General features: G+C 38.1%; 1 protein-coding gene across 2 annotated transcripts in view; it reads left to right on the top strand.

The window, feature by feature from the left end:
- ASCC3 (activating signal cointegrator 1 complex subunit 3) overlaps nucleotides 1-14,026 on the top strand; it is a 519,828-nt gene that overhangs the window by 431,986 nt on the left and 73,816 nt on the right. For both annotated transcript variants that reach the window (XM_084624580.1, XM_084624579.1), the window contains exons 33-34: nucleotides 1,398-1,530; nucleotides 4,871-4,996. In XM_084624580.1, coding sequence (XP_084480706.1) covers nucleotides 1,398-1,530; nucleotides 4,871-4,996 — 259 coding nt within the window. The remainder of the gene's footprint in view (nucleotides 1-1,397; nucleotides 1,531-4,870; nucleotides 4,997-14,026) is intronic.

Genomic DNA, 14,026 nt, shown 5'->3' with positions numbered 1-14,026 from the left:
ATCCTCCTAGTGAAAACGTTTTTCCTAATAGCCAACGTAAACCTCCTCCACTGCAACTTGAGACCATTACTCCTTGTTCTGTCATCTGGTACCACTGAGAACAGTCTAGCGCCATCCTCTTTGGACCCTCTTTCAGGTAGTTGAAAGCAGCAATCAAATCCCCCCCTCATTCTTCTCTTCCACAGACTAAACAGTCCCAATTCCCTCAGCCTCTCTTCATAAGTCATGTGCTCCAGCCCCCTAAGCATTTTTATTGCCCTCTGCTGGACTCTTTCCAATTTTTCCACATCCTTCTTGTGTGGGGCCCAAAACTGGACACAGTACTCCAGATGAGCCCTCACCATTGTCGAATAGAGGGGAACGATCACGTCCCTTGATATGCTGGCAATGCCCCTACTTTACAGCCCAAAATGCCGTGAGCCGTCTTGGCAACAACGGCACACTGTTAACCCATATCCAGCTTCTCCTCCACTGAAACCGCTAGGTCCTTTTCTACAGAACTGCTGCCTAGCCGCTTGGTCCCTCGTCTGCAGCAGTGCATGGGATTCTTCCATCCTAAATGCAGGACTCTGCACTTGTCCTTGTTGAACCGCCTCGGATTTCTTTTGGCCCAATCCTCTAATTTGTCTAGGTCCCTCTGTATCCTACTCCTTCCAGTTTAGTGTCATCTGCAAACTTGCAGAGGTTGCAATCCATGCCATCCTCCAGATCATTAATGAAGATATTGAACAAAACCAGCCCCAGGACCGACCCTTGGGGCACTCCGCTTGATACCAGCTGCCAGCTAGACATGGAGCCATTGATCACTACGCTTTGAGCCTGACAATGTAGCCAGCTTTTTGTCCATCTTATAGTCCATTCATCCAGCTCATACTTCTTTAACTTGCTGGCAAGAATACTGTGGGAGCATTTGCAAAGTCATTTGCAATGTCAAATGCTGGAAAATTAGGAGCTGCTAAATCTATGGATGCCTGTGAGTCCTTAAATGAGCCCTCTTGTGCAAATTCATTATGGTCTTTAATTACATAAACACATAACTGTTTTTTCCCCCAGGACCTCTACCTCAGTCAGTGCACAGGTTGGATACACAAGCAGGCCAAATTACTATTGCACAGGCACCGTAAATCTAGCATTTTGTAACTTTAAAGTGCTTGTCTTTGCAACCCAAATAACATTCGTTACCATAGTTTTTCATGTGTAATTATTATTTGTATTTGAGGCCTCAGTAAGATTTCCATTGTGGTTGGTCCCTGCCACAAAGAATTTTCAATATGATTTTAGTCAAGATTTAGCCAGTGGGAGTAACAAACAAGGATGGGTAAATGGGTTATAGAGAAACAACATATCCTATACTGTAAATTATATTGAAATAAATGTATTTATTATCTGTTTTGTAGATGTACTTCAGATGATGGGACGTGCTGGTAGACCACAGTTTGATGACCAAGGCAAAGCTGTGATTTTAGTCCATGATATTAAGAAAGACTTCTACAAAAAGTTTCTTTATGAACCTTTTCCAGTTGAATCAAGGTGAAGTTTGACAGGGGAAAAAAACCAGATAAAAGTGCATACAGCAGTTGTGAAGTAGATGAAATGGGACATAGATGCATCAAAATATTGGGACCTCTAAAGACAGTAGTCCTTCCAAGTGTTTAGTGCATCCCTAGATCAATGTTACTCTGCTTCTGGGTGCTTTCTCAGATGAGGGAGAGGCTGTTTTGAAAGAGAATGTAGAATAATAATTTATGCTCTCGACAACTCCAACAGAAAATATGATCACAAAAGTGTTTAGTAGGAAGAAAAATCAGATAAAGCTTAATACTTTTCACATGGCATTTTCATACCATTCTAGACCTGTTAAAAGATACAGAGACATCAAGCTCAAAGGGAAATGTATCTTGTAAACAGTTGCTAATACTTCTTTCAAAGTGGGAGCTGCAAGATTTTTGAAAAATAGGAAAACAAAGCAATATTTTGGATTCTCTCCAAACCTCACTAGTTAATCCATGAGCTATCATTTGTTAGTCAATTCAATGTAAGTAAATATAATGGTAGCTAGTATAATCCCCTCTATCACAGACAATCATGTACCCTTTTTTTCTTAAGAAACAGCTAGGGTTTATAAACCTTTAATCAATCAAACATTACCCTCAGATGTGCTTTGTTTCAAATACTTATATGCTCAGTGTTTGGCACACTAGGAAAAATGCATAGAAAAGTATTAAAAGGGTATTAAAATGCAAATTTTTTACCCAGACCATATGATTTTGGCAATAAATGAGGAAGCCTTTCTACGTGATTCCCAAGTAGTATCTCTAAAAATAGAAACATTCTCTTAATCAAATACACAAATGATGATCCTAATTTTTTCATTGAAATATTATAAATGTTCTTTGTGGTGCTATTTAATATAAACAGATAATATGCTGATAAATTTCCAGACAGACACTTAGATGTTGACCTTAATCTTATAAATCTCTGATTAGTTGAGACACATAGAATCATAGAATCATAGAATATCAGGGTTGGAAGGGACCCCAGAAGGTCATCTAGTCCAACCCCCTGCTCAAAGCAGGACCAATTCCCAGTTAAATCATCCCAGCCAGGGCTTTGTCAAGCCTGACCTTAAAAACCTCTAAGGAAGGAGATTCTACCACCTCCCTAGGTAACGCATTCCAGTGTTTCACCACCCTCTTAGTGAAAAAGTTTTTCCTAATATCCAACCTAAACCTCCCCCACTGCAACTTGAGACCATTACTCCTCGTTCTGTCATCTGCTACCATTGAGAACAGTCTAGAGCCATCCTCTTTGGAACCCCCTTTCAGGTAGTTGAAAGCAGCTATCAAATCCCCCCTCATTCTTCTCTTCTGCAGGCTAAACAATCCCAGCTCCCTCAGCCTCTCCTCATAAGTCATGTGTTCCAGTCCCCTAATCATTTTTGTTGCCCTTCGCTGGACTCTCTCCAATTTATCCACATCCTTCTTGAAGTGTGGGGCCCAAAACTGGACACAGTACTCCAGATGAGGCCTCACCAATGTCGAATAGAGGGGAACGATCACGTCCCTCGATCTGCTCGCTATGCCCCTACTTATACATCATTACATTATATATCATTACATCTTGGTCTCTGGTAATGATCATCAAAGGCTTTTGAGTAAGAGGCCCTCTGGTTTAAAAGAGAGGTTGCCATTGGCGTGTTTTTGTTTTTTTTCCTGAAGCTTCCTTAGCTTTGGAACTCCTTCCCTCCTTCTCTATACCAAAAACAAGATTTATTAACCTTATATTTTATTCCCTTTTGGTTGCATTTACCATTACATTTTCAGTAAACATTTTAAAAATAAATTGATATTTCCATGTCACGATTACAGGAATAGCTGCACTTTTGTCCCCTGCCTGGTCTCTCAGAGCACTCCTCCTCAGGTGTCAGGCCTCATGTCTTTACCTCTCCCAAGGTGGAATTGCAAGCCAGCTTTCCCTATCTTAGATCGGGCCTTTTCCTACAATACTCCATAGGAGTGTCTACGCTGCATTGTAAACCTGGGCCTGTTGAATTCCGGCATGTGGATTTGGTGTTCCCAAACCCATGATTGAGCATCCATACTGCACTGTACACTTGGATTTACAGTTGCTGGACCTGGGTTTCACAGTTTTGCTAACATGTCCATACAGCACTATGCAGACCTTCTGACTCGGGGCTGCAGCTTGACCTGCATCCACATGCAAAATAACAGGGCTTAAGCCCAAGTGACAGCAGGACTCTGGCTCTTATCCATCTCCTTAGCAGGGTCCTAGGATCTGGGCCTGAGTTCTTGCTGACCTAATTCAGACTGATCTTTATGTGTGTACAGAACGGGGACTTGGGCTCAACCGGAGTGAGAGCTTGGGCTTAGTGTGCAGTGTAGACATACACTGGGTATCAACCATGTTTATCCAGCAGGTCCAACTGAGTTCAGACATCTGTGGTTCTTCCCTTTGGGAGTCTATAGTCAGTGATGTACAGTTACAAAACAGCCTTTATAAAACCAAAGTGTTGTTTATTTTAACAGTAGGAACAAAATATGTAGAGGAAAAGAATTTTAAAGCAATAAACAGATTACAAACATCTGTCACCTAAAGGTTTATTATCCCCCGATGGTAATCTAGGCAGGCCTAACTTCTTCAGACCCCGGAACCAGGTGCCTGTGTTTCTGGCTGGCTACCCCAAACAACTCCTCCTTCACTTAAGAGAGAGAGAGATCCTTTTTAAACTGTGAACACTCTTTTCTTCTGCTACATTCCTGGGCTTTACCCCTTCCAGCCAAAACTAGTTTTGCAGTTTGGCTCCAGAGAAAGTAAAATCTTCAAACCTTAACATTTGGGCATTGTCTCTTAACAATCCTCAAGTGTTTGCTTCAGGGATTGCTTATCTTGAGCCATTATTTCCATGCCCGCTTGGGTTTCCTTACTGCCTGCTATTAAACTAAACCAATATATTCATACAGTAAACATCCCAACAACAAGGTAAACATGCAGTATCCATAAATTATTCCAGACGGCTACAATTCCATCCCATTCCAAACATGTCCGAAGAGTACTGCGTTTTGGATTTAATTGTCAACTAATTGAGTTACAGCCCTTTGGGATGCACAAGTTGCATCCCATTCGCATGAGATGGTTGCTCTAACATATAATGATGATTGTGACATTACAAGAGCATTTCCCACCCCACCCCTATGGGAAAAAAATATTTTTAGATTAAAAATGTTAAACTCTTTTTAAAAAGGTATTTTTGTTTTTTATAGACAAGGGCTGTGTGTGTTGGTTATGTACAACTCCACAAAATACAATTTTTATAAAGTTAACTGATGCCTTTTTCCATCATGTCCTTTAGTTTGTTGGAAGTGCTCTCTGATCACTTGAATGCTGAAATTGCTGCTGGAACTATTACTTCCAAGCAGGATGCGATGGATTACATCACCTGGACTTACTTCTTCCGTCGTCTTATCATGAACCCTAGGTGAGTGTAAAATGAAAAAGTAATGTAACTGAGTTCCCATTGTTTATAATTAGAGTCCAGAATACTCAGCATGTCTGACAATCAGGCTAATACAGACTCAGTCCTAGGAAAGAAAGGCACATGCAAATGGTTCACAACATTTCTCTAAATATGAAAACATCTGCTGGTAGATAACTTAGACTTTAAGTTTCAGAAACAATTAAAAAGTCATATTATTAAGATGGCCTAATCAAAATTGCTAACTCAGTATCCCTAAATTAAAAGATCAGATGGTCAAATTGCTTTATATATTTCTCTTTAGTGTTTTAATAATGTTTTTTAGTGATCACAGTGTCATGTTATGTACGGCTTCCTATAGGCAATCTATCACCAGCTGATTTTCTTAGTCATTGTTGGAATAGCTATCAGCTGTTTCTATGTGATGTTTACCTTCTTTAGAGGAGATTGGGAAAGATGTATTTGACCATTATTGTCATCTTTCCTTGCTCTAGCTGTTATGCCATCCATTGTGAGTTGTTCTAACCATGTATCTCCACCTTTGCTTCAACATTGTTTTGAGTATAATATGTTCACCAACCAAAATATTGTAGAGAACAAAGGATTAGTTCTTATACTATTGCCATTTCATAAATACCATCTGACATACGCAGGATCATAATACTTGTGGAACCACATAACAAACGCCATAGTACGTGGCAGCATTTTTAATTTGAGTTCCTTATAAGCAGTGGGGACTGCTATGTTCGAAGTGGAAATAGTCAAATAACAAGTTGCCTTAACTCCAAGTTTAGTTCTTTATTAGTTCTATATTCTCCATCTAGGCCTTCAGCCTGCATCTTTCTTAAGTAACCTTTGCAAGTGCATTTTGAAAATGGAAAATACAGAAAGTCTTTTCTCGTATGAGTTTGTTTTTGTGCTTATTAAGGCTACTGAGAGAAACCAGGTTGTGGATTTGCACGCACGAATGCTAATTTGGTGTAGTGAGTAAACATAGGAGAACTTTTTAAAGAAATGAATTCTAATACTGGATTTTGATGTTTAAATGATTTAATTAGTGGATCTAATTTGGCAAGTTTTCTATCCAGCAGTATCAAGCTCCAACATAAGTCTCCTTTATAGAGAGGTTTCTTGGATACAAAATAGATTACATAGGTTGATATAGATATAATACAGTTATTATTTGACTAATGTGCAAGATGTCTAGATTATACAAAACATTCCTTACCTGAGGTCAACAGTTACTGATACGCCTTACTTCTGAAGCAGTTCTCTAATGATGGGACATAATATGAAAACTTACATTTCAAGTTATAACTCAACATTAATTTTTAAGGACAGATTGCTGCTTTGAGCCAGAATCCCTGAATAATCTTGGCCAGGAGAGCAGCGCATGTGATAAATGGAATGCAGTGTTTTCTCAACAGGTGCTGAAGGAGAAGGGCCAAATCTGACCTGGAGTTCTCTGTGCATAGTGGTGGTGTGGGTGGGGAATAGTCAAGTGGATGCAGAAGTGGAAGGGATAGGGATACTTACAGAATGGTTTTGTGGGGGAGATTAGGATCTAATTGTATGGGGAACACAGAATAATGTGGAGATGTGAGTCAGATAGTCCAGAGTCTTAACAGGGTAGATTCGCTGAGCTGGTGGGGGCCACTTCAGAGTGGAGTCTGGTAGGCATTGCTAATGTGGTTGAGGGAACAGCAGACCAGACTGAAAGGCAATTATGAAACAGGAGTCCTGCATCAGTTTGTGAGTGCCACACATGGAACACTACAGATGCAAGTTGAAGCTATCAACAGCCTGCTCTTATTTCCTCCCTCCTCCACCTGCATTTATGCACACAGTGTTCTTTCTAGATTCAGAGAGGCCTCAGAGAAGTGGCAGGACTGGGCTAGGGTGTTTGATTTTGTGCAATTAGAAAGTTAGCAACCCTAGTCATGCCTGGTCAGTATTTCATTGAGAAGCACCTAAGGAAAACCCAGGTGCTTCAGGAGGAGGACTCCAGATTCATGCAAAACCATGCTTTTCCTTCTAAGCTAATTCCCAGTATAGTAATGGAGAGTACTGTGCCATAGAGGAGCTTCATTTTTTGAATGACATAAAATCAAGGTCCTAACCACTTGTGGTCCTTAAGGATCTCATGTCACTTTTCACACTAGGAGAAATGTTCTGGATATACTCCAGTTTTGATGCTTACAGTTTGTCCACAGTGTCTGAATTCCCCCTGCAGTTGCAGTTGACGATATTCTTCTTCTTCACTTCTGGTCCTGAGCTGTTTTGTAGCCTTCCTCTCCACTGTGAAACAGCTAATGCTTTTCATCCAACAGGTGTTTGCAGGATGATGAGTGAAGTAATTCCTGCATGCGTGATTTGTAGAGTGCTTTGGGATTCTTTGGGATGAAAGGCATTATATAAATGCACACTGATGTCATGTTTCCAAATGAACAGGCTTCGATAGTATGTAATAGACTTAAATTCTCATTTATTTTATTGCCTATTATGTGCTACTGCTGTGTAAACAAATTTAGAATCCGTCAAACTACACCTGCGAAGTCCAATAATAAAAAGTCATTAGTCTTATTGAAAACTCATGACTATTTAAACCATATTAATTTGATTTTTACCTTTTCTGAGAGAGAAATTAAGATCAAAACACATTTTCATTTTAAGTATCCAGGTATCTGATATAGTTTAACCTCTCTCTTTCCATTGCTGAATAGCAATAAAAAGTTTGCCACAATATTCAAAATGTTTAAATAAATCCCCAAAAATGAACTAAGAACTTTTCATTCTTCTAATTTTGTGGGGCACCATATCAGACTTTAACATCTCAATACTTTAGCATGCATAAAATAGATATTAAGAAAATGTTTCTGCAACAAATTTTAAATAATCTGTCATACCTGATATAGTAATATGTTTGGTATAGCATTGGAAATATGTAAATATTACATTATTTATTTTAGTTTCCCTGGTCTGTTGAATTGTTGAATCCATCTCTCCTGTTATCTGTAAGATGGGTTCCTAATTTTATTGATAAAAAGCATAATTGAGCCCATGATTAGAAGGGTGGGGATGTTGGCAGCTGGTATTGTTCAGGGAATGCTGAATAGTAGCCACTTTGTTAAATAGCTCATGAATAGGCCTGGATATACAAATGAGAGGGGCAGTCCAAATGAATATATCACAACATGCCAAGTTTCCAGTCCATTGTTTATTTTACTAAGAGCCAGTCATTTCTAAATATTCTGGGGATTTGAAATTTGTGTTTTGAGTTAGTTTTTGTGTTGATTGCAAGCAGGTACTGTACCATGCCACAAGGTGCTTCCATGTCAATCTTTATTTATGTGGCTGTGGCCAGAGAGATTGGCCAAGAGTTCTGTTCTGTGAAAAAAATAATAATGTGAGATTAACTTATCACAGTTGGCAGGTAGGAGACCAAGATAAAGACCACATCTCATCAGCAAGGAAAGGAGATCCTTGGCTTTGGGTGAAATTAATGGACTCTGTCCATTCTATTAACCTTGTGAAAGGATTAGACTTCATTAGTCCAATTTTTTCTTCACCCATTTGAAACATTTTTGAAAATCAAACTCCAATATTTTATGCTATACGCTTAATCAGAAAAAGAGGGATAGAAACCTAGTACATATGTGGACCTAAACAGAATCAACTTTGCAGTTGGAACATTAATATGATGATAAACTTTCTCTCCATACAGCTACAAATTGAAGTGAGGAATTTAAATCACTTCTCTTTATGTAAATTGAATGTTCAGTAATGACAGATTTTATTGTTGATTCATTCAAAGATTGTCCTTAAAAGATTTTCCATTTTGTGACAACCTTGGAGAATTTACCACAGTGAAAGTACAGAATAGCATAAATTATAGTAAAATGGAATTGTCTCAGTCAATTAGATGTTCTTATTAGCACACAATTTTACATTATATCTCACATATGCAGTTTCTTGCACATTGATTGGCTAAGTGTGTCTAATTTGCATATTATGGTTATTTCTCCTTCAAAGTGCAGATTCTATTACTAGACTAGACTAGAGGGCTATTATTAACCATTCAAAGTAGCATAATTTGCATAATCAATCCATAGTTATTTCTCAATGACCAAATAGCAATTATGCAAAACCCTCAGCTTTCAATGACTAACGCCTTCATGCTACCCATCTATTTGCCCACAAGTTGCAAGGGCACGTAAATTTCTGACACGCCTATCAATCCTGTCGCTGCAGGTAACTCTAGAAATTAAATACAATGAGAATATAATACTCACATTTATGATACATATAGTCCAGTGATTTATGACATTGGCCAAAAACAGATTCTTTGGAGAAAGGTGTAAGAAATCTAATAATGGACAATTATTAAATGACCCATACATAGAAATTTTCTTCACCACCATTTAGTTATTGGCATGTATTCTTTAAATAGGAAGGTTTGTTTTCTTTACAAATGTAGTGTAACAGTGAATTTTCTTACTATTCACATAACTTTCTGATATTTTTAAAATCCCGCTAAACTCTTTCCCTCAATAATATCTTGTGGTCATGAGTTCCACTGGATAATATTTATTTAATATTTATTTAAACATTTCCTTCCATCAGTTTTTAAATATGTTGCCTTTTAATTTCATTGGATGTTACTTTGTATTAAGAGAAAAGGTAACTAGGAGGACCAGAACAGCCTTCTCTATACCATTCATTGCTTTATGCAGCTCTTTCATGGCTCCTCTTATTCATCTCTTCTCTAAACCATGTAATATTAGGGCTTGTCTACACTTGGGATTTTTCCACTGATGTAGCTGCACTAGTGTAACTCCCTAATTTTGGTATATTTCAAAAAGATAGGTGACTTTCACCAGGATGATTTATGCAGGTGTCAATCTGGGGTTAAGCTGTGCTGGCAAAAGTCATTTTTTTACACCCATATAGTGAACCTATATCTATAGAGGGTTGCAATAGTACAAAAATTCCCAGAGTAGACAAGCCCCTAGATTTTTCCACCTTTCTCTCTCATTTTACTTTAAAAAGAAATTGTTCTTAATAGTTGAAGAGGAGCTAAGCCTTCTTCAAAGGAAAAAGGTATCAGAAGGTTAGGTGAAATGAGAAGAACAGAAGGGAAGAAGACTCAAAAGCTTATGAATGGGGAAGTATAGAGGCTGTAGCCAATCAGAATAGAGGGATTTATATTAATCAAAGTCCAGAGGTAAAAGGATGGGACTACATTGCAGCATGATAACTTATTAATACCCCTAACCAGGACTAATAGACCATGCTGATAAACACCTATTTATCTCCTTGGGACTTTTGGCCTCTGAGTTTTAGTTCAGGATATTGTTTTTTACGTCATAAATATGAAACACACTTATGTTACTATTTACGTAGTATAACAAGACTTTTTTCTTCCCAATTACCTTGGGAAGCACAGAAATATGATGCGACTCATACTTATCTGGGACTGTATATGGAAATGTAGTACTTTTTATTGACAGATTAACAGCATGTTTTGAGATTGTGAAGTTGGTTCATTTCATTACCAAGCAAAAATTGTACTGTATGTCAGTTTCACAAAACATTAGTTTCAGTTCAGTGAGTAGAGAAGGGTCATGAAGTTGATAGGGTTAGTCAGAAACCTAGATGATGAGGAATTTCTGCAGTACAGCCTTGTCTGTTGCTCATAAATCTTGGCGTGCTGGGCGTTTGCACAAGCATGACCTTACTTCTCCTCCTTAATCTATTGTGAATGGTGAGTTCTTCAGACCCCGGAACCAGGTGCCTGTGTTTCTGGCTGGCTACCCCAAACAACTCCTCCCTCACTTGAAAGAGATCCTTTTTAAACCGTCAACATTCTTTTCTTCTGCTGCATTCCTGGGCTTTACCCCTTCCAGCCAAAACTAGTTTTGCAGTTTGGCTCCAGAGAAAGTAAAATCTTCAAACCTTAACATTTGGGCATTGTCTCTTAACAATCCTCAAGTGTTTGCTTCAGGGATTGCTTATTGTGAGCCATTATTTCCATGCCCGCTTGGGTTTCCTTACTGCCCGCTATTAAACTAAACCAATATATTCATACAGTAAACATCCCAACAACAAGGTAAACATGCAGTATCCATAAATTATTCCAGACAGCTACAATTCCATTCCATTCCAAACATGTCCGAAGAGTACTGCGTTTTGGATTTAATTGTCAACTAATTGAGTTACAACCCTTTAGCATGCACAAGTTGCATCCCATTCACATGAGATGGTTGCTCTAACCTGTAATGATGATTGTGACATTACAAGAACATTTCCCACCCCACCCCATGGGAAAAAAATATTCCTCTGAGAATGTTGTTAGACCCCAGAACTTGCACACTGAGAAGCCAAATTACGTGATCCAGCTGCTCTTCTGGATCATGCTTTGTCCAAATAGACTATGAATCTGGGCATACAACAGGAAAAGTATCTAAGCAACATGCAAGCCATGCCTCAAATTTACAGGTGCCCGGTATTTCTGAATTTGTGGTTAAAAACTCCCTTGTGTAGAAAAACTACTTGTGAAGGTCTAAATTAAGGCAGTAAACCCACTGGCAAATTCCTTTCTGACCACCGAGAAAGTGGGATCTGATGTCTTGGAGTCCTCTGATAAACATAATCCAAATCAAGAAAGTGAGACGTAGCAGAGTTCTTGCTACCATGGTGCTATTTAAAGGAATACAATAAAATAAGTATATAACCTGCCAAAAGTTATTTTTATTAGTTTTCAGTCATAGAACAAGTAAGCAAATACGAGACAGTAATAAGTAGACAAATGTACTCATAAAAATTATAACCTACACATACAATGGTAACACATCAGCTCTGTAGTAACAGGCTCAAATGAGGCCGGGCAGTTTCCTTCCCAATCAAACATTGAATCTCAGCCACTTCAAGAGGATGTCCCCAACACAATAAACACCCACAGACACTGCTGGGACTTGCATACTGTGCTTCCCCTAACAGTGATGTGCTCAATAACATGGATTCACCACAGACATCTCACTGCCAGGGATGTGATCAGAAGGTGCCGCTTCCAATGAATTCCTCTGGCTGCCTAGGGCCACAAGCCAAGGGAAAGAACATATGAAGATGACTTTGAATGTGTATCCCATATTAAAGCTTGTACTTAAAGGATATTGTGTTTTCAGAGTTGTAAGTCTCAAGAAGCGTACATTGAGGTTGGTATTGAATTTAGTAGATTTTGCTTTAAAAAAAAAAAGAAAAGAAAACCTTCACAGTAGCAAGATTATTTGTGTAACATTTTCAGCTGTCTTTGCAACCCACTTACATTATGTGTGTCATTATTACTACCGTATAACCTGAACACAAAAAACATGGGTCTGTAACAAATGACTTCACAGCATTGACAGTTATAGCAGGACCATTTCAAGCCTGATGAAAAATTTCCCAGAGAGATCTCAGGTCAGGTTTATATAAGCTAAACAGGAAACGATTGCCACTGTCCACATTAAATCCAAAATGTTTTGTGTAACTTCATCTACATTTTATGTTGCTACACATGTCTCTATCATTCTCAACTGATGAAATTCCACACTTGCTTAGATTAGATAAATAAGTTCATGTTTCATGGTTTATTATTCTTGCTAAACTCTACTAGGTTTGCAGGGAGGGGGTTAAATATATTATTTTAAAGGACAATAAAAAGTTAGTTCCTTCAGTTTTTCATTGTTTAAATTTTATGTACTTTGTACATTTTTATGTTACTTAGGGGTTTGTTATTGCTGTTTCCCAGTGGACTACTAATGGAAGTTAGCCTGTCTAGTCCATGTGCTAGATGGTGTTAGTATAAAACTGCCTTTGACTTTCACACCTCTCAGGGGACGAGTAATTGTTGTGTTCAAACAGCCTGTAATTGTGATCCCGCTGGCTTTCTCAGTACGCTTCTGGCTATTAAAATCATTAAACAACTCAGCACCTGTTAACAGCATTGTAAATATTCAACCCTGCTTGTGTGCAGGTTGAGCCCAATATAGGAAAAGGCTTACAGAGCCCAGCCTCATAAATTAGAGCTTCTGACAAGTCAATTATTGTGAAACTGGGTTTCACAGTGAAATAAATGAAATGGTGTGCTGATAAAAAGGTAGGCTGACTGTTTATAGCAAAGGGGAAATAATGACTAGATGGTTCAATGCAGTGAGCATGAAACGGCATTGTTTTTATTCTTTATCTGTAATTAAATAGTTAGGTAATATAGCTTCATAGCAGAACTGATGTAAAGTACAGTTTATATACTTTGAACATACTAGCATGCAAACAGATCTGCATTTATCAAAATTCTATATAATCTCATTCATAAAATCATTATTGAAAACAAAGTAATATAGTCTTTACAATTGAATGGCTACACTATTTATTGGGACAAAGGTACACTGAATGACTGAGAAGCTCCCTTGGGTGTGGTTAATATTATATTTACCCTATTACAGATACTAGTTAATATACGCTGACAGTACTTCACTCAAGATCACAAATAACTGTAAAATTCTTCTTTTCATAGTCAGATTTGCATTGGGAACTTGGAAAATTTTTCCCTACAAAATTGCCAAAAGTGTAGGTATCAGCAATTTTAGAAAACATCTGAAAACGTCTGCAAAAATATTACGTTTTGTAGGGTTCTAAGAAGAAATTTGCCTATCATGATTTCTTGTTAAGCTGTAAAGAACAGCAAATTAGGCAAAGAACATGTAATACAACAATAGTGACAAAGCTATTTTCAAGAATTTGATAAGATTAAATTACTAATACAGGTCCTGATCCTGAAAAATTCATTACTTAGTGCTGTACGTATCTCATTTTTAAAATAACAGCATTACTAAATTGTCACTTCAAGAGGACTGCACACAGCAGTACTAAAAATATTCTAGTTTTTGGTCTGAGCTTTCGAACACTACGTACTACTCTGCACCCAGAAATGAGCATTAGCAGGATGAGGCCCTAAACTGAGATCATTTTAGTATTGCTGTGTGCAATCCGAAA

This window comes from Lepidochelys olivacea (assembly GCF_965140295.1).
Source record: "Lepidochelys olivacea isolate rLepOli2 genome assembly, chromosome: 3".
Classification (NCBI taxonomy): Eukaryota; Metazoa; Chordata; order Testudines; family Cheloniidae; genus Lepidochelys; species Lepidochelys olivacea.
The sequence above is the reverse complement of the archived record's forward strand: the minus strand, read 5'-3'. Positions and strand labels throughout refer to the sequence as shown.